Here is a 16,988-nt window from a genome sequence, read left to right on the forward strand (position 1 = left end):
CTAGAGAGAGAGAGGATGAGTAAGAGGAGAGAGAGGATGAGGGTTTTCAAATGTTGCATATTTATTACAAAAAAACAAAAAAACACTTAAATATCACATTTACATAAATATTCAGACCCTTTACTCAGTACTTTGTTGAATCATTTTTGGCAGTGATTACAGCCTCGAGTCTTCTTGGGTATGACGCTACAAGCTTGGTACACCTGTATGAGGAGTTTCTCCCATTCTTCTCTGCAGATCCTCTCAAGCTGTCAGGTTGCTGCACAGGTATTTTCAGGTCTCCCCAGAGATGTTCGATCCGGGCTCTGGCTGGGCCACTCAAGGACGTTCAGAGACTTGTCCCGAAGCCACCCCTGCATTGTCTTGGCTGTGTGCTTAGGGTCATTGCCCTGTTGGAAGGTGACCCTTCGCCCCGGTCTGAGGTCCTGAGCACTGTGGAGCAGGTTTTCATCAAGGATCTCATTGTACTTTGCTCCGTTCATCTTTCCCTCGATCCTGACTAGTCTCCCAGTCCCTGCAGCTCAAAAACATCCCCACAGCATGATGCTGCACCCACCATGCTTCACCGTAGGGATGGTGCCAGGTTTCCTCCAGAAGTGACGCTTGGCATTCAGGCCAAAGAGTTCAATCTTGGTCCTCATGGTCAGAGTCCTTTAAATGCCTTTTACTGAGGAGTGGCTTCTGTCTGGTCACTCTACCATAAAGACCTGATTGGTGGAGTGCTGCAGAGATGGCTGTCTTTCCGGAAGGTTCTCCCATCTCCACAGAGGAACTCTGTCAGAGTGACCATCGTTACCTCCCTGACCAAGGCCCCTTCTCCCCCGATTGCGCAGTTTGCCCGGTCGGCCAGCTCTAGGAGAGTCTTGGTGGTTCCAAACTTCTTCCATTTAAGAATGGAGGCCACTGTCTTCTTGGGGACCTTCAATGCTACAGAAATTGTTTTGGTAGATTCCCCAGATCTGTGCATCAACACAATCCTGTCTCGGAGCTCTACGGCCAATTCCTTCGACCTCATGGCTTGGTTTTTACTCTGACATGCACTAGCATCTATGGGACCTTATATAGACAGGTGTGTGCCCTTCCAAATCATGTCCAATCAATTGAATTTACCACAGGTGGACTCCAATCAAGTTGTAGAAACATCAAGAATCATCAATGGAAACAGGATGCACCTGAGCTCAATTTCGAGACTCATAGCAAAGGGTCTGAATACTTAAAAAAAAAAAAAAAAAAAAAACAACCTGTTTTTGTTTGGTCATTATGGGGTATTGTGTGTAGATTGATGATAAAATTATTTTAGCCATTTTAGAATAACATAACAAAATGTGGATAAGTCAAGGGATCAATACTTTCCGAATGCACTGTAGGTGCGTATGTATTGTGTATTGAATGTGGACAGACAGGCAGAGTGCAGTAGCAGCGCCAGATAGATCAAGGCAGGGGGTGGTAGTGACATTTTCAACTCTTATTATTAATTCATGCATTATCTCATTTAGTTTAATGGGCTCAGGTTGCTCCAGTGTTAATCCCCAACTAATGATAATAATTGGTGTGTGTGTGAGAGAGAGTGAGTCTGTCTGTGTATAAGTGTTTTGATTATGGTGTGATTCGAGTGCGTGTTCGCGTGCTTTTGTGTGTGAGAGAGTGAGTGTGTGAGTATGTCTGTGTGAGAGTGTTTCGTGAGGTGTGTGTGTGTGGTGGATTAGATGTGCCGTGCATTCATGAAGGAGATTCTCTGTGATGTAGGCTGATTAATGAATTGCAGTGCCATATGGCTTCTGGGGCTTATCAGCCCATCACCACTGTTCTCTTCTCACATCACGACTCACATGAGTGTTTGAGAGAGAGAGATACTTTCTACTTGTCTGGGCAGCCCAGGTAGACAGGGGTATGAGTGTGTGTGTACCTCTGGGCAGCACGTTCCAGGCGATAGTGTCAGTGATAGCAGTGAAGATCCAGTTGAGCTCTCCCAGTAGGGTGCGTCTGTCATTCAGTCTCCCAGGTATCCTACACAACACCATAGGTTTGTCAGTAACATTAAGATACAGGTAACTGCCAAAATAAAGGAAACACCAACAGAGTGTCATAATGGGGGGGGGGGGGGGCACCACGAGTCACAACAGCTTCAATGCAACTTGGCATAGATGCTACAAGTGTCTGGAACTCTGTTGGAGGAATGCGACCATAGATATAAAGCAGTGTTCTATATATATATATGGATGCAACACGATTCTTCTGTGAGAAAAATAATTTGGTGTTTTGTTGATGGTGGTGGAAAATGCTGTCTTAGGCGCCGCTCAAGAATCTCCCATAAGTGTTCAACTGGGTAGAGATCTGGTGACAGACTGCCATGGCATCATACATAGTTTTCATGCTCATCAAACCATTCAGTGAACACTCGTGCCCTGCGGAAGGGGGCATTGTCATCATATGGAGGCATAGCCATGGTAACCAAAATAATGGGTGAATAATGGTCTGCCCAGCATTTTTATACATTTGTAAATTACTTAAGTAAGGAACCAAACCTGTGTGGAAGCACCTGTTTTTAAATATACTTTGTATCCCTCATTTACTCAAGCGTTTCCATTATTTTGGCAGTTACCTGTATATTCCATATAAAATACACTGAGTGCACAAAACATTAAAAACACCTTTCTAATATTGAGTTGCACCCCTCTTTTGCCTTCAGAACAGCCTCAATTTGTTGGGGAATGGACTCTGAAAGCGTTCCACAGGGATGCTGGCCCATGTTGACTCCAATGCTTCCCACAGTTGTGTCAAGTTGGCTGGATGTCCTTTGGGTGGTGGACCATTCTTGATACACACAGGAAACTTGAGTGTGAAAAACCCAGCAGCGTTGCAGTTCTTGACAAACCGGTGCACCTGGCAGCTTCTACCATACCCCGTTCAAAGGCACTTAAATCTTTTGTCTTGCCCGTTCACCCTCTGAATGACACATATACACAATCCATGTCTCAAGGCGTAAAAATCCTTCTTTAATTAGTCTCTTCCCCTTCATCTACACTAACTGAAGTGGATTTAACAAGTGACAATAAGGGATCATAGCTTTCACCTGGATTCACCTGGTCAGTCTATGTCATGGAAGGAGCAGGTGTTCCTAATATTTTTACACTCAGTGTATATCAGTGTTTTATATCTATAATACATCCATTTCACCCGTCTAATTAACATAGAGCTATTCATTTCAGTGGCATCAAACTACATTAACACTTTAAAACTGTCATTAGACTTGATGGGAAAGCACTGCAGATTGTGTGCACATATAAAGCACTAAAATAATGCACTATATAGTAGTGCTAAGCGATTAACGCAAATGTCGGTTATTTCTCTTTTTTTAAACAACAGACTGACGTCCGTTCTATGATTTGAATTCCATTTTGTTGTGTTTTTTTCTGAGCTCGATGTGCAGTTTGTAGAGATTAATGACATCAAGCCTGAACTGCGTGATGTAGTAGGGAGTTGTAGTTTCCAACAGGCCAATCTTTTATACTGAACAAAAATATAAGCGGAACATGAAACAATGTCAAACATTTTACTGAGTTAGAGTTTATATACGGATATTAATCAATTAAAATAAATTCATTAGGCCCTAATCAAAGGATTTCACATTACTGGGACTACAGATGCTGTTGGTCACAGATACCTTAAAAAAAATAAAAATAGGGGCGTGGTATCAGAAAACCAGTCAGTATCTGGTGTGACCCCCATTTGCCTCATGCAGCGCGACATCACCTTCTCATAGAGTTGATACGGCTGTTGATTGTGACCTGTGGAATGTAGTCCCAATCCTCTTTAATGGCCGTGCAAAGTTACTGGATATTGGCGGGAACTGGAATACGCTGTCGTACACGTCGATCCAGAGCATCCCAAACATGCTCAAAGGGTAACATGTCTGGTGAGTATGCAGGCCATGGAAGAACTGGATTATTTTCAGCTCCAGGAATTGAGTACAGATCCTTGTGACATGGTGTCATGCATTATCATGCTGAAACATGAGGTGATCACTGCGGATGAATGGCACGACAATGGGCCTCAGGATCTCATCACGGTATCTCTGTGCATTCAAATTACCATCGATAAAATGAAATTGTGTTTGTTGTCCGTAGCATATGCCTGCCCATACCATAACTCCACTGCCACATTTGGGCACTCTGATCACAACATTGACATCAGCAAACCACTTGCCCACACAACGCCATACACATGATCTGCTGTTGTGAGGCCGGTTGGACATACTGCCAAATTCTCTAAAACGACTTTGGAGGCACCTTAGAGAAATGTACATTACATTTTCTGGCAACAGCTCTGGTGGACATTCCTGCAGTCAACATGCCAATTGCACACTCTCTCAAAACTTGACATCTGTGGCATTGTGTTGTGTGACAAAACTGCCCATTTTAGTGGGCTTTTGTCTCCAGCACAAGGTGCACCTGTGTAATGATCATGCTGTTTAATCAGCTTCTTGATATGCCAAACCTGTCACATGGACATATTATCTTGGCAAAGGAGAAATGCTCACTAACAGGGATGTAAACAAAATTGAGCACAATTTGAGAGAAATAAGCTTTTTGTGCGTATGGAACACTTCTGGGATCTTTTATTTCAGCTCGTGAAACATGGGATCAACACTTTACATGTCCCGTTTATATTTTTAGTCAGTGTACATAGTTTAGCACAGAAAATGTGGTAATTAACTACAATGAGCATAATCCATTACGCGCCCGCTTAAACTTGTGGTCTGTGCGGCGCAAGAGATGGAGACTGACGCCTTGCTCAGACTGACAGCGTCATTGCGTTTTGCTACACCAGAAGTATATTCATTTCCAATAGAATGTTGTGTTTGGCTTGTTTGGCTTGCAGCATTGTGTTGCAGAGGTAGTTCCAGTGCGTTCTGTGTTTTGTGCCGTGCGTTTGTTGGATGTATGCATCAAACTGTATGTATAGACTTGACAGAAATAGCAGCAGAAGGTGAATGTTGAACTGTTGTTGCACACATCTGGTAAACATGTCGGGTTGAAAGGAAAGATGTTTGACTACTATGACGTTGACGGTCTGATCGAGGCGTGGTCGAGGGGGATAGAAAGCAGAAAATACATGATTGATTGATTGATTGATAGTTGTTATTCAGCCTTATTTACTTTGAAGAACTAGTAAAAAAAATATTTTTGTCAGACAGCATAGGCAGCAGCTTTATAGAGATGAGACGACTTGGAATGAAATAAATCTAATATTTTATTAAAGTAATGTAAATAAATGTTTAATAAGTGATAAACAGTAATGGGCAGTCACCATGGGACTTACTCATAGTTAGTATTATGTGAAACAGCATTCAACCCGGAATTTCAAGTAAAAAAATAAGAAATTGAAACCAAAAAACGTGATTATTTTTTAATAATCGAACCGAAACGACCTCAAAAAGTACTAATCGCTCAGCCTTACCACATATAGAGAATAGGGTGCAATTTGGGCCTCAGACATACACAATCTTTATCTTAATCAAAGTCCTCCACAAAGACCTAATAGGAAACTGCTCCTTTAGCACTAGCCTATCCTGTGTCTCGGATCACTCAGTATTCCGAACCTGAGATTGCCATGGAAATGAGCGTGGGGATTGGTTGTCCCAGACGGGAGCGGTATCCGCGGCGCCCAGCACCATGGTAATCAACACGGCGATAGAGGAAAATCACCTCAACCCCTCTCCCAGCTCCCCGTCTTATAATGAGCAGTCAGTGAGGCTAGAAGTGGAGGGAGAGGAGGCTAAGACTAAAGGCTACTGGACCAGAGAGAGAAAGAGAGAGAGAGCAAGAGAGAGAGAGCAAGAGAGAGAGAGCAAGAGAGAGAGAAGGCTAAAGACTAGCTAGCAGAGAGTGTAGTACTGAACTAAAGGGAGAGAGACTAATGGCTAATGGACTGGAGGGAGAAGGGAGCGAGGGGGTTAACACTACAACCACTGTAGGCCAACGGCCACTGACGTTTGATTTTGAAAATACATTTGAGGGGAAAGAAAATCAGCAGACAAACGCTATGTCCTGCTCCTTCCGACTTCTCCTAAATGTTTGTATTTTACACTGCTCATTTGTCAGAATTTGAAATCACAAACAAAAAAATACTTTTAGCTTTTTTCCCCTGTTTGTTTCCACACCTATTCCCAACTTAACCCGCCAAGACAGGATGTTGGTACCCAGCCAGATGCTAATGCGACTCCCCCCACTGAAAGAATGACAAAATGGGTGATAATTGTGCACCTTACTTCACAATTGAATTCAAATGAGGCCTAACTAACAATAAGGAGGGTGAAGAGGTTGATTTCATTTAGACAGACAATAGTGTAATGAAGAGTTTGTGTTATGCCTATTTATCAGCAGCAAATCATTTGACCGCATGCCTTGGGGGTTGATACCGTTCTCTTTTATGTTGTACTTTGTCAAAATAAGCTGTTATGGGACTGTTTTATTTACTATAACTCTGATACTAATCAAATTCACTGTAATGGAAACGTAAACATGCTACATGTTGCAGTAGGCCTTTAGAATAATGCTAAACATATCCTGGACTCTATCCAGCGAAGCAAACGATGCCAGCCCACTGAATGAACGGATGGAATGGGCAATAATTGTGCAAGTTAATTCACAACCACATTTAAATTAGGCCTTACTGAATGATGAGGGTGAAGAGGTTGATTTCATTCAGAACAACATTAGTGTAATGATTTTGTGTAATGAGTGTGTTATGCCTATTTATCAGCGTTGGCGGTGATGTTAATCATTTGACTCCTTGATACCATTCTCTGTTACAGGACTGTTATTTACTGTAACTATGACTAATGGAATGTGTTGTAAGGGAAACAAAAACATGCTGGGTGTTGCAGTCGGCCTTCAGAACAACGCAAAACACATCCTTGACTCGATCCAAGTTGATGAGCGGGAAACAACGATGCCAGTCATGAGTGACAATATTAGGCCTGTCAGTTGTCAAACTGTACATGAATTTACAGATGCAGGGAAAGGAGCATCACTTTATCATATCCTCCTTCAGAGTCACATGCAGGTAAAACATTTTCATTTCTAAATAGTATCAGAAAGAGCATATTCTGCAGTTTCTATTACACTTACCTCTGTCAAATAACTCATCATTCAAGAGGTGCAGCTCTATTTCCAAATGTCACTTTTTCCAAGAATATCCCTGCTGTCCATGAATTCAGTACATGACCACTTACGTGGCAGCATTGCTCTGCCTACTACGCAAAAACGAGTAACATAATACAATTAAAATATGCTATTCTGTCGTCAATGGATGAATGGGCAATAGAAACCAGATATAAACTGATAATGGTGCGTGTGACTTCAATGAACTGGTTGATGAGGGTGATTGAATTTGATCTGAATGATGAGGGTGAAGAGGATGATTGAATTTAGAACTATATTATCATTTTGATGAAGAATTGTGGGCAGTCTATTTTATTATGAAAGGTTGGAAATGGTATATCATTTCCCCTCGGTGAGAGTCAAAATAGACACTGAGTACAACATAGTGTGTAGTTCACAATGGCAAGCCGAACCAAACGAATGGACGCACTGACAGTATTGCAAATGCTGCAGAACTTAGGTGAGTTAGAGTCGGACGGAGGATCATATATTGAGCTTGAAGTCGACGTTGCTGATGAAGAGTCTTCATCCGATTCAGATGTTGACTTCGAGCCTCCGATGCCTGAGCTTCGCCACATAGAAAAACTCAGAGCCAACTGAGACTGTGATCCAACTGGCACGGCGAGACAGGAGTCTGGGAGGGGCGGCACGGCGAGACAGGAGTCTGGGAGGGGCGGCACGGCGAGACAGGAGTCTGGGAGGGGCGGCACGGCGAGACAGGAGTCTGGGAGGGGCGGCACGGAGAGACAGGAGTCTGGGAGGGGCGGCACGGCACGGAGAGACAGGAGTCTGGGAGGGGCGGCACGGCACGGAGAGACAGGAGTCTGGGAGGGGCGGCACGGCACGGAGAGACAGGAGTCTGGGAGGGGCGGCACGGCACGGAGAGACAGGAGTCTGGGAGGGGCGGCACGGCACGGAGAGACAGGAGTCTGGGAGGGGCGGCACGGCACGGAGAGACAGGAGTCTGGGAGGGGCGGCACGGAGAGACAGGAGTCTGGGAGGGGCGGCACGGAGAGACAGGAGTCTGGGAGGGGCGGCACGGAGAGACAGGAGTCTGGGAGGGGCGGCACGGAGAGACAGGAGTCTGGGAGGGGCGGCACGGAGAGACAGGAGTCTGGGAGGGGCGGCACGGAGAGACAGGAGTCTGGGAGGGGCGGCACGGAGAGACAGGAGTCTGGGAGGGGCGGCACGGAGAGACAGGAGTCTGGGAGGGGCGGCACGGAGAGACAGGAGTCTGGGAGGGGCGGCACGGAGAGACAGGAGTCTGGGAGGGGCGGCACGGAGAGACAGGAGTCTGGGAGGGGCGGCACGGAGAGACAGGAGTCTGGGAGGGGCGGCACGGCGAGACAGGAGTCTGGGAGGGACGGCACGGCACGGAGAGACAGGAGTCTGGGAGGGACGGCACGGCGAGACAGGAGTCTGGGAGGGACGGCACGGAGAGACAGGAGTCTGGGAGGGGCGGCACGGCGAGACAGGAGTCTGGGAGGGGCGGCACCGAGGCAGGAGTCTGGGAGGGACGGCACGGAGAGACAGGAGTCTGGGAGGGACGGCACGGAGAGACAGGAGTCTGGGAGGGACGGCACGGAGAGACAGGAGTCTGGGAGGGACGGCACGGAGAGACAGGAGTCTGGGAGGGACGGCACGGAGAGACAGGAGTCTGGGAGGGACGGCACGGAGAGACAGGAGTCTGGGAGGGACGGCACGGAGAGACAGGAGTCTGGGAGGGACGGCACGGAGAGACAGGAGTCTGGGAGGGACGGCACGGAGAGACAGGAGTCTGGGAGGGACGGCACGGAGAGACAGGAGTCTGGGAGGGACGGCACGGAGAGACAGGAGTCTGGGAGGGTGAGACAGGAGTCTGGGAGGGTGAGACAGGAGTCTGGGAGGGTGAGACAGGAGTCTGGGAGGGTGAGACAGGAGTCTGGGAGGGTGAGACAGGAGTCTGGGAGGGATGGCACAGTGAGACAGGAGTCTGAGAGGGATGGCACGGTTTGGGTAGAAAAGGGGGAGGAGTTTGTGACATGCAGATGTTGCAGCACATCAGAGATGGTACTGTTGCTCATGTGCATAGAAAAGGAAACAGTAGGTGGGACATGTCTATGGATGAACTAAGCATTTATTGAACTCTTGCATGTTCGCGGGGCGTACGGCGGAAAGAGCATGATGTGGAGTCCTTTTGGTCTGATAGGTACAGGGTTCTCAAACTGATTACACTGGGGTAGACTTTCTCAAACTGATTACACTGGGGTAGACTTTCTCAAACTGATTACACTGGGGTAGACTTTCTCAAACTGATTACACTGGGGTAGACTTTCTCAAACTGATTACACTGGGGTAGACTTTCTCAAACTGATTACACTGGGTTGGACTTTCTCAAACTGATTACACTGGGTTGGACTTTCTCAAACTGATTACACTGGGTTGGACTTTCTCAAACTGATTACACTGGGTTGGACTTTCTCAAACTGATTACACTGGGTTGGACTTTCTCAAACTGATTACACTGGGTTGGATGACGCAAACTGATTACACTGGGTTGGATGACGCAAACTGATTACACTGGGTTGGATGACGCAAAGTGATTACACTGGGTTGGATGACGCAAAGTGATTACACTGGGTTGGATGACGCAAAGTGATTACACTGGGTTGGATAACGCAAAGTGATTACACTGGGTTGGATAACGCAAACTGATTACACTGGGTTGGATGACGCAAACTGATTACACTGGGTTGGATGACGCAAACTGATTACACTGGGTTGGATGACGCAAACTGATTACACTGGGTTGGATAACGCAAAGTGATTACACTGGGTTGGATAACGCAAACTGATTACACTGGGTTGGATGACGCAAACTGATTACACTGGGTTGGATAACGCAAACTGATTACACTGGGTTGGATGACGCAAACTGATTACACTGGGTTGGATGACGCAAACTGATTACACTGGGTTGGATAACGCAAAGTGATTACACTGGGTTGGATAACGCAAAGTGATTACACTGGGTTGGATAACGCAAAGTGATTACACTGGGTTGGATAACGCAAACTGATTACACTGGGTTGGATAACGCAAACTGATTACACTGGGTTGGATGTTGTCCAACTCTGAGGTGATACCGCGGCAGGTGCACATGAAGCCAGGCCCATGAAAACTGTGTGCAGTGCAACTGATTTGTTTGTGGGGCTTGCTCACAGAAAGCCCCGAAGCTGTGCGCTGACTTTGGACCCAAAGCGTTAAAAAAAAAAAAAAGAAGAGATTTACGTATTAATCAAAGGCACTCGCATAATGGCACAATACAGTGTTTGATCAACAAATGACTGTTTTTATATCTTGTCATGAATATATAGTCCTTTACAATTGTTCATGCACTGGTGACTTTGTTTAGGAATACAGCAAATAAATTCACCTGTGCACCTGGTTGGTTATGTCACTATAGGCCTACATTTTGTCTTGGACTTGGAGAATTATACAAAACATATCCATGACTCTAAACAAATAGCTATTGTTATTTTAAGTAATATATTGCCATTAATATTTCTTCATGCAATTAATCATTTACAATAGTTTATGCACTATTTATCAAGCATGTATTTTTATCAAGGATGTTAATATGCATCGGATGCATATGCTAAAGAGGATGCCCGGCAATGTTCTCTAGCGGGTACTGATAGGCTGAAAGGCCAGGCGGTTCTACCAATACAAACTTTGCCAGTTATCTAGATTAGAATCCATCTTCCCCTTGTGCCCTAAACAATAGCCAATAGCCTTCAGTAGTTAGTCCCCTGATGGCACTAGTTGGTCAGAACTTGGTCCTCAGATGGGACTTCCTGTTGATGCCAAATAAGGAGTTTCCTCTCGGGTCCCCACATTGATCTCCTGCTCTGTCACACTAGTTAGTCCCCTGATGGCACTAGTTGGTCGGAACTTGGTCCCCAGATGGGACTTCCTGTTGATGCCAAATAAGGAGTTTCCTCTCGGGTCCCCACATTGATCTCCTGCTCTGTCCGTCCGTGCGTGCGTGTCGACAGGTAGCCTAGCGGTTAAGAGCGTTGGACCAGTAACCGAAAGGTTGCCGCTTCGAAACCCTGAGCCGACTACATGAAAAATGTGTCAATTTGCCCTTGAGCAAGGCACCTTAACCCTAAAACGCTCCTGTAAGTCGCTCTGGATAAGAGCATCTGCTAAATGAACAAAATGTAAAACAATGTACAGCATGTGGTGTGTGTGGTCTAATGATGACTGACAGCCCAAGTGTGTGTAGTGTAGATCAGTAGAGGCCTGGCTGTGTTGATGGTGATGTGTTGACCAGGACGCCGGCCCCCCATGGTGCTTTATGACCCCCTCAGTGGGGGACAGGAGTACAAGGAGGAAGGGGGATATAGACTCACTGAGTGGAACGAATGGCTTTCCCCATCTCCCTGGGTATATCCTGACACACACACACACACACACACATACACACACACACACACACACACACTAAAGAAAGCTCACACACACCGTGCCCAGAGAGGACGCTGAGGAGCTGCACTGAACCAACAAGGCATCGCTCATGTGAAAGAGCAGAGTGTCAGAGCATCAAAGAGACACCATTTCTCTTTCCCATTCAGACCTGCTAAACCCCACAAGTGCTCACCCACTGCCCCCATTCATCTGGCCTAACACACACACTCACTCAGCTAAATGTATTAGAACGGAGGAAAAGGAAGACTCCATGGTCCTGTCATAACTTTGACTCCGTTCGACTGGGGGCACTGGTGAGCAGCGACATGTGAAGACGTTTTCTCAGGGTTCCTGCTCGAGGTAAACAATTTATTATCAATAATTCTGTAAAACCTACCCTACCCGTGTTATTTACTAACACTTCGACAGGATTTCCAAAGCTTGTTTGGCTAGGGGAGAGACCTGTGAAGGACAAACGATACAACCTATAACATCCCATTACCGTTTAGATGATTGGCTGGTGGCCCTGTGGAGTAAAAGCACTGAGTACTGGGTGTTCCTGCCAACCGCATCGTGAAGCACCAAAGAGGAAACACTTAGCATTCCGGACAGGACAACCTGTGTACCAGGAAAGTAGATGTAAATTGGTTTTCCTCTTTGTTCAAGGGGACACAGAGGTAAGGAAGGAATGAACGGATGGATGGATATCCTGGTCAAAGTATAACATCTGTTTCCAGCCCTAATTGTTACCTGTCATACCAGCTACAGGATAGAACGTGATTTCTATTTACTCAGCTTAATTGACTTGTTACTAGTATTTTCCTAAAGGTAGAGTGTAACAGTGTCACTGCTGAGTTCCCACGTGAAATAACGACACATAAGCCAAGTGACTAGGCATGATGAGCACAGCCCTGCCTTACTCAGAGACCCCTACAGAGACCCAGCAGGGGGCTAGACGAGCACTGCACCCCTCCAGGGGGTCTGGGAGACAGTATCAATAGGGTGTGGGATCGGAATCCACGCTGAAAGCTCATAGGGTTCCCATGTTATTCCCATCATTCCCATGCAGTGGGAAAACAGAGTTGTGGGGAGATGAAAAGAAAAGAGCTGTGTTTCTTGATAAGAAAGGATCATCCCTGATCAGGAGGCAGCTTGGCTGTTGTAGGAGTGAAGTCAAAAGAGAGAAAATAAACAGCAAACATTACATTGCATCTGAGTGAAGTAGAGTGTATTAGTCACGATAACTGACATGGTTTAGAATCGTGACTCAATCTCTTATCTAAGATCCGTTTGCAATAAGTGTGTATGTAGGAGTGTGTGTGTGTGTGTGTGTGTGTGTGTAGGAGGGAGAGAAGAAGTAAATAATTATTGGTTGGTTTAAGTTCTTTGCAGTGACTTAGTCTTATGTAATGGGGGTCGGCTGTTGATATGTAACATTTTGGCCCTCTGAGCAGAAAGTGTGTGTGTGTGGCCGGTTAACACTGAACACACGGAGGGAGTCATGGCCATGTGCTGACTGAGTCACAAACTCAGCTGGGAGGTAAATGTCACCATCTCCTGGGGCCCAGCGCTGAAACACACACTGACACAGCTCAGCCTTCCGGAAGCTAACGCTTCAGCAACACTCCTTATTGGAGCGGTCTAAAACCCCGGTCCTGGAGAACCACACAGGGTGTGTTCAGGGTTCTGATCCAACTCAGCACTAATACCCCTGGGGTCTGTTCAGGAGGATGCAACGTTACAGCGTTCAGGTATCACTTTTTCTTTGTTTCTTTGAGTAACCAGTGACCATTTTAGAGACTGCCACCAAAACCAGCTGTGTTTAAAGTTCCAGACAGAGGTAAATGAGAAGGTCCTTTAAACGAGTGTTGTGACAAGGTGTGAACTCTGCTATGGACAGGTTCTTATGAGACCCAACAGAACAGGCCTGTCAGAGGACAGAGCAACCGGTCTAAAATAATCTGTCTCCCTGAAAGGGGTGTTTTTGCCATTGCAGCACATGATGAATTAGCGCTTCTGTTGCTGCACTGGACTCCAGTACCTTTGGGGGTGAAGTCCAACTGTGAGGTGATTTTGAACTAGTACACCACTCAAAGCTCTGAAATACCACCCGCATCGATTTCTTTTTGATCTGAATCTGGGTCAGATCTGAACGTCGTCACTTAAAACACACTCGGAAGGGAAGCCTTTCCCAGCACGAACTTTGACGCAAACTGACTACACTGGGTCGGATGGTGTCCAACTCTGAACGAGGTGATACTGAACGAGTACACTACGGAATACACTTTTGATTTCTTCTGGGTCTGCATCTGGGTCAAGTCGGAATGCCGTCACTTTGTAAACAGAGCTACCTTCCTAGTGTTTTAGAGGGGAGCCTTTTCCCAGCACGACCTTAATCTCCGACACAAACCCACAATAAGAGTGACGCTCGTATGAGCCTCCTGACGTGCCTTTAGAGGTGTTCTTGCCACAGCCCTCACTCCAGTCCAGTGAGACATGTAAGGAGGGAGAGCTGTCAGAGCTGTCAAAACCGGCCCATGATGTACTGATATGACGAATAAAAAGGGGGAGAGAGAGAGAAGCAAAGTAAGAGTGAGATTGTTAGTTGAAAGGCTCTCTCTTCCACCTGGTTATTTCTCAACCAGCTTTTAACCTCCACAGGGGCATCTCCACATGTCAGAGAGAGCAAGAGGAAGAGAAGGAGAGAGAGAAAGCTACAGAGGTGGGACGAGAGCGAGAGAGTTAGACATGGTGCCAAAGGGAGAGAGAGAGCCAGATAGTGAGCAAGAGAGAAGGGAGTACCTTATCCACCTGAAGAGAGAGAGAGACTTCTTGTATCCTCTACTTCAAAAAAGCGGATTGTTTGAAAGAGGAACAGGCTGTGGTTCGACTGAGGTACCTGAGGAGTTATGGGGCACAGGAGAGGCAACGGTGGAGTTTGGATCCAATCCTAAACTCACTTCCAGTCTTGGAGAGGTGTAGACTAGGCAGAGAGAAGAGTGAAACGTGCCTATCTGGAGAGTGGGCAGAGAGAGGAGTGAAACGTGCCTATCTGGAGAGTGGGCAGAGAGAGGAGTGAAACGTGCCTATCTGGAGAGTGGGCAGAGAGAGGAGTGAAACGTGCCTATCTGGAGAGTGGGCAGAGAGAGGAGTGAAACGTGCCTATCTGGAGAGTGGCAGAGAGAGGAGTGAAACGTGACTATCAGCATCACACTGGAAAGAGTTCTACTCGATGAACTTTGAGCCCCCGATGTGCACGTGCACACACACAAGTTCAGTGAGTCTGCACCATGACACCCTCAGCCTCTACTAGCCCTTAGCCAAACACACTAATTAACCTCTAGAGGAGGACTAGATTTTGTGTGTGTGTGTGTGTGTGTGTGTGTGTGTGTGTGTGTGTGTGTGTGTCCATTCTGGCCTGGTTAACACTGAGCACACCGAGGGAATCATGGCCATGTGCTGACTGAGTCACACAATTAGCTGGAGGCAAAGTCATGCGTGCGTTTACACGCCAGCATGTGTGTTTGGAGGGAAAGCGAGAATGTGTGTCTGAGTCAGACAAAGACTCGGCAAGAGGGCCAAATCTTAAGTAGTGAAAAGTTTCTCTTCATCTCTTGTTTAACTGTTATGTGAGCGCGTGAACATAGTCTCTCTGTGTAGTTTGGGTAGAGAGAGAGCTCTAGGTGCTGCAAGCTGCCTTCTATGTTCTCAAAACGAGTGGAATTGCATCTGTACGTCCTTTTATCTGGCATATTTCTCACTCACAACAAGAACATACTCAAATCCATCCATAAAAAAAACTACAGATCTTTACAAAAGAAAAAGTAGGGCTTTAAATTGGTCCAAACTACACTACGCGCTGAAAGAACAAAAGAAGAAAAGCAATATAAAGTAAAGAAAGCAGAAATGAAAGCAGGAGAGTTGCCACAGCGGTACTTACTTCTCAATGAGGTCCAACGTCACCCCTGGTACCAGCTTGGCACTTTTCTGCATGCAAAACCTGGGGGCACAAACAGAGATCCAGTCCAATCAGGGCAGCCAGAAAGCAAACAACAAAAGTGCTATAACAATGTTTCAGGTCTTAATTCATCTGTAAACCGCTGAAAGTTTGCATTCAGTACGTGTGGAAGCATTGCCGTGTCAACCACAAAGAAAAATGTTTTCCTTTTCACAGTGAAAAAAAGTTTGATATCACAGAAACAACAAGTAACTTTCAATGACATATCATAAGGTCTTTAAACTAGAGAGGTTTAGGTGAGGGTCAGGTCACAAAGGTCACGCAGGGTACCTCCAGGTCTATTTAGACCGCACTGTGACTCCCACAGTGAAGAGGGTATCATCGTGCTTGGACAGGCCCGGCTGGTAGCAGGTCCAGTGCGTTCACAGCAGGGTGATGTTTAAAAGGTAGAGGAAAGGTACGATATAGCACTGCTGAGGCAGCAAATATAGCAGCTGGGTTGAGATCGCAGATGGAGCTTAGTCACTATTATCAAGGGGAACACAGGTGTGTGTCTGAGGTGGGGATTGTGTGTGTGTGTGGGGTGGGTGTGTGTGTGTGTTAAGTGAGTGTGCACTCGTGCGCGCATGTTACACAAATCCAACGTTTGAATTATGCAGAAACCTCTCCACCAGCTGTCCTGCTCACGTGTTCTCATCTGGACATTCAAGCACGTACAGACAAAGTTCAAACTAACACCGTGTAACAACTGCCCACAACAAACCTCAGGTGGCCATTACATTCAGATGGTGAGCTCTCTACACAGGTCTCCCACTGTGTTTGTTGTGGTAATTCACTTTTAGGACAGAGGTCAAAGTGGCACACGAGAGTCTCCTCAAATAGGACATGGAACATGAATAGAGAGAAGGCCATATAGACAGAATAAGAGACAGAGATGGAGAGAGAGAAGGGACTTCTCGTCTGAAGTGTTCCCAAAGCACACATGAGGAGATGAGACTGATCCACAGCCAAAACAAACAGAGAAGAGATGGAGAAGGGTGTCAGAGGACATACTGTACTAGAGAGGGGAGCGGAGAGGAGGTACTCTGGCGTGGTACTGGGGGTCCGTGTGAGTTTGTCTGTGTGTACGTGCTTGGGAGAGAGAGAACGAGAGAGCGAGGAAGAGTGTGTGTGGGGTCCTGTGGGCTCACGTGCGTGACGTCTACCTCTCGGTGGGATCCCAAGCTAGGTTGTAGAGCGAGGAGCGGAGTGTCTCTGTTGGTCCCCTCGGAGCCGACTGTCTGCTACAGCTCATTACATCCCCCAATCAGCTCTCCCCAGACTCCCTCTGTCTCCATCTTTCCCTCTATGCGGCTCTACTTCAATTCCCTTCTCCGTCCTTCGGTCTCTCGCATTCTCCTTCTGAATGTGTT

The 16,988-nt window shown here is 46.4% G+C and overlaps 1 protein-coding gene across 1 annotated transcript in view; it reads right to left on the minus strand.

The window, feature by feature from the left end:
- The window catches only part of LOC115189499 (regulatory-associated protein of mTOR-like), a gene marked incomplete at its 3' end in the record, with an annotated part of 31,897 nt that extends 16,258 nt beyond the window's left edge, over positions 1 to 15,639 (minus strand). Inside the window, exons 1-2 of the mRNA XM_029748111.1 lie at positions 15,559 to 15,639; positions 1,907 to 2,007 (exon numbers count right to left, since the gene is read on the minus strand). Of these exons, the coding sequence (XP_029603971.1) occupies positions 1,907 to 2,007; positions 15,559 to 15,611 (154 nt within the window). The remainder of the gene's footprint in view (positions 1 to 1,906; positions 2,008 to 15,558) is intronic.
- Positions 15,640 to 16,988: the final 1,349 nt, after the last annotated feature.

Source organism: Salmo trutta, unplaced genomic scaffold (genome assembly GCF_901001165.1).
Source record: "Salmo trutta unplaced genomic scaffold, fSalTru1.1, whole genome shotgun sequence".
NCBI lineage: Eukaryota > Metazoa > Chordata > Actinopteri > Salmoniformes > Salmonidae > Salmo > Salmo trutta.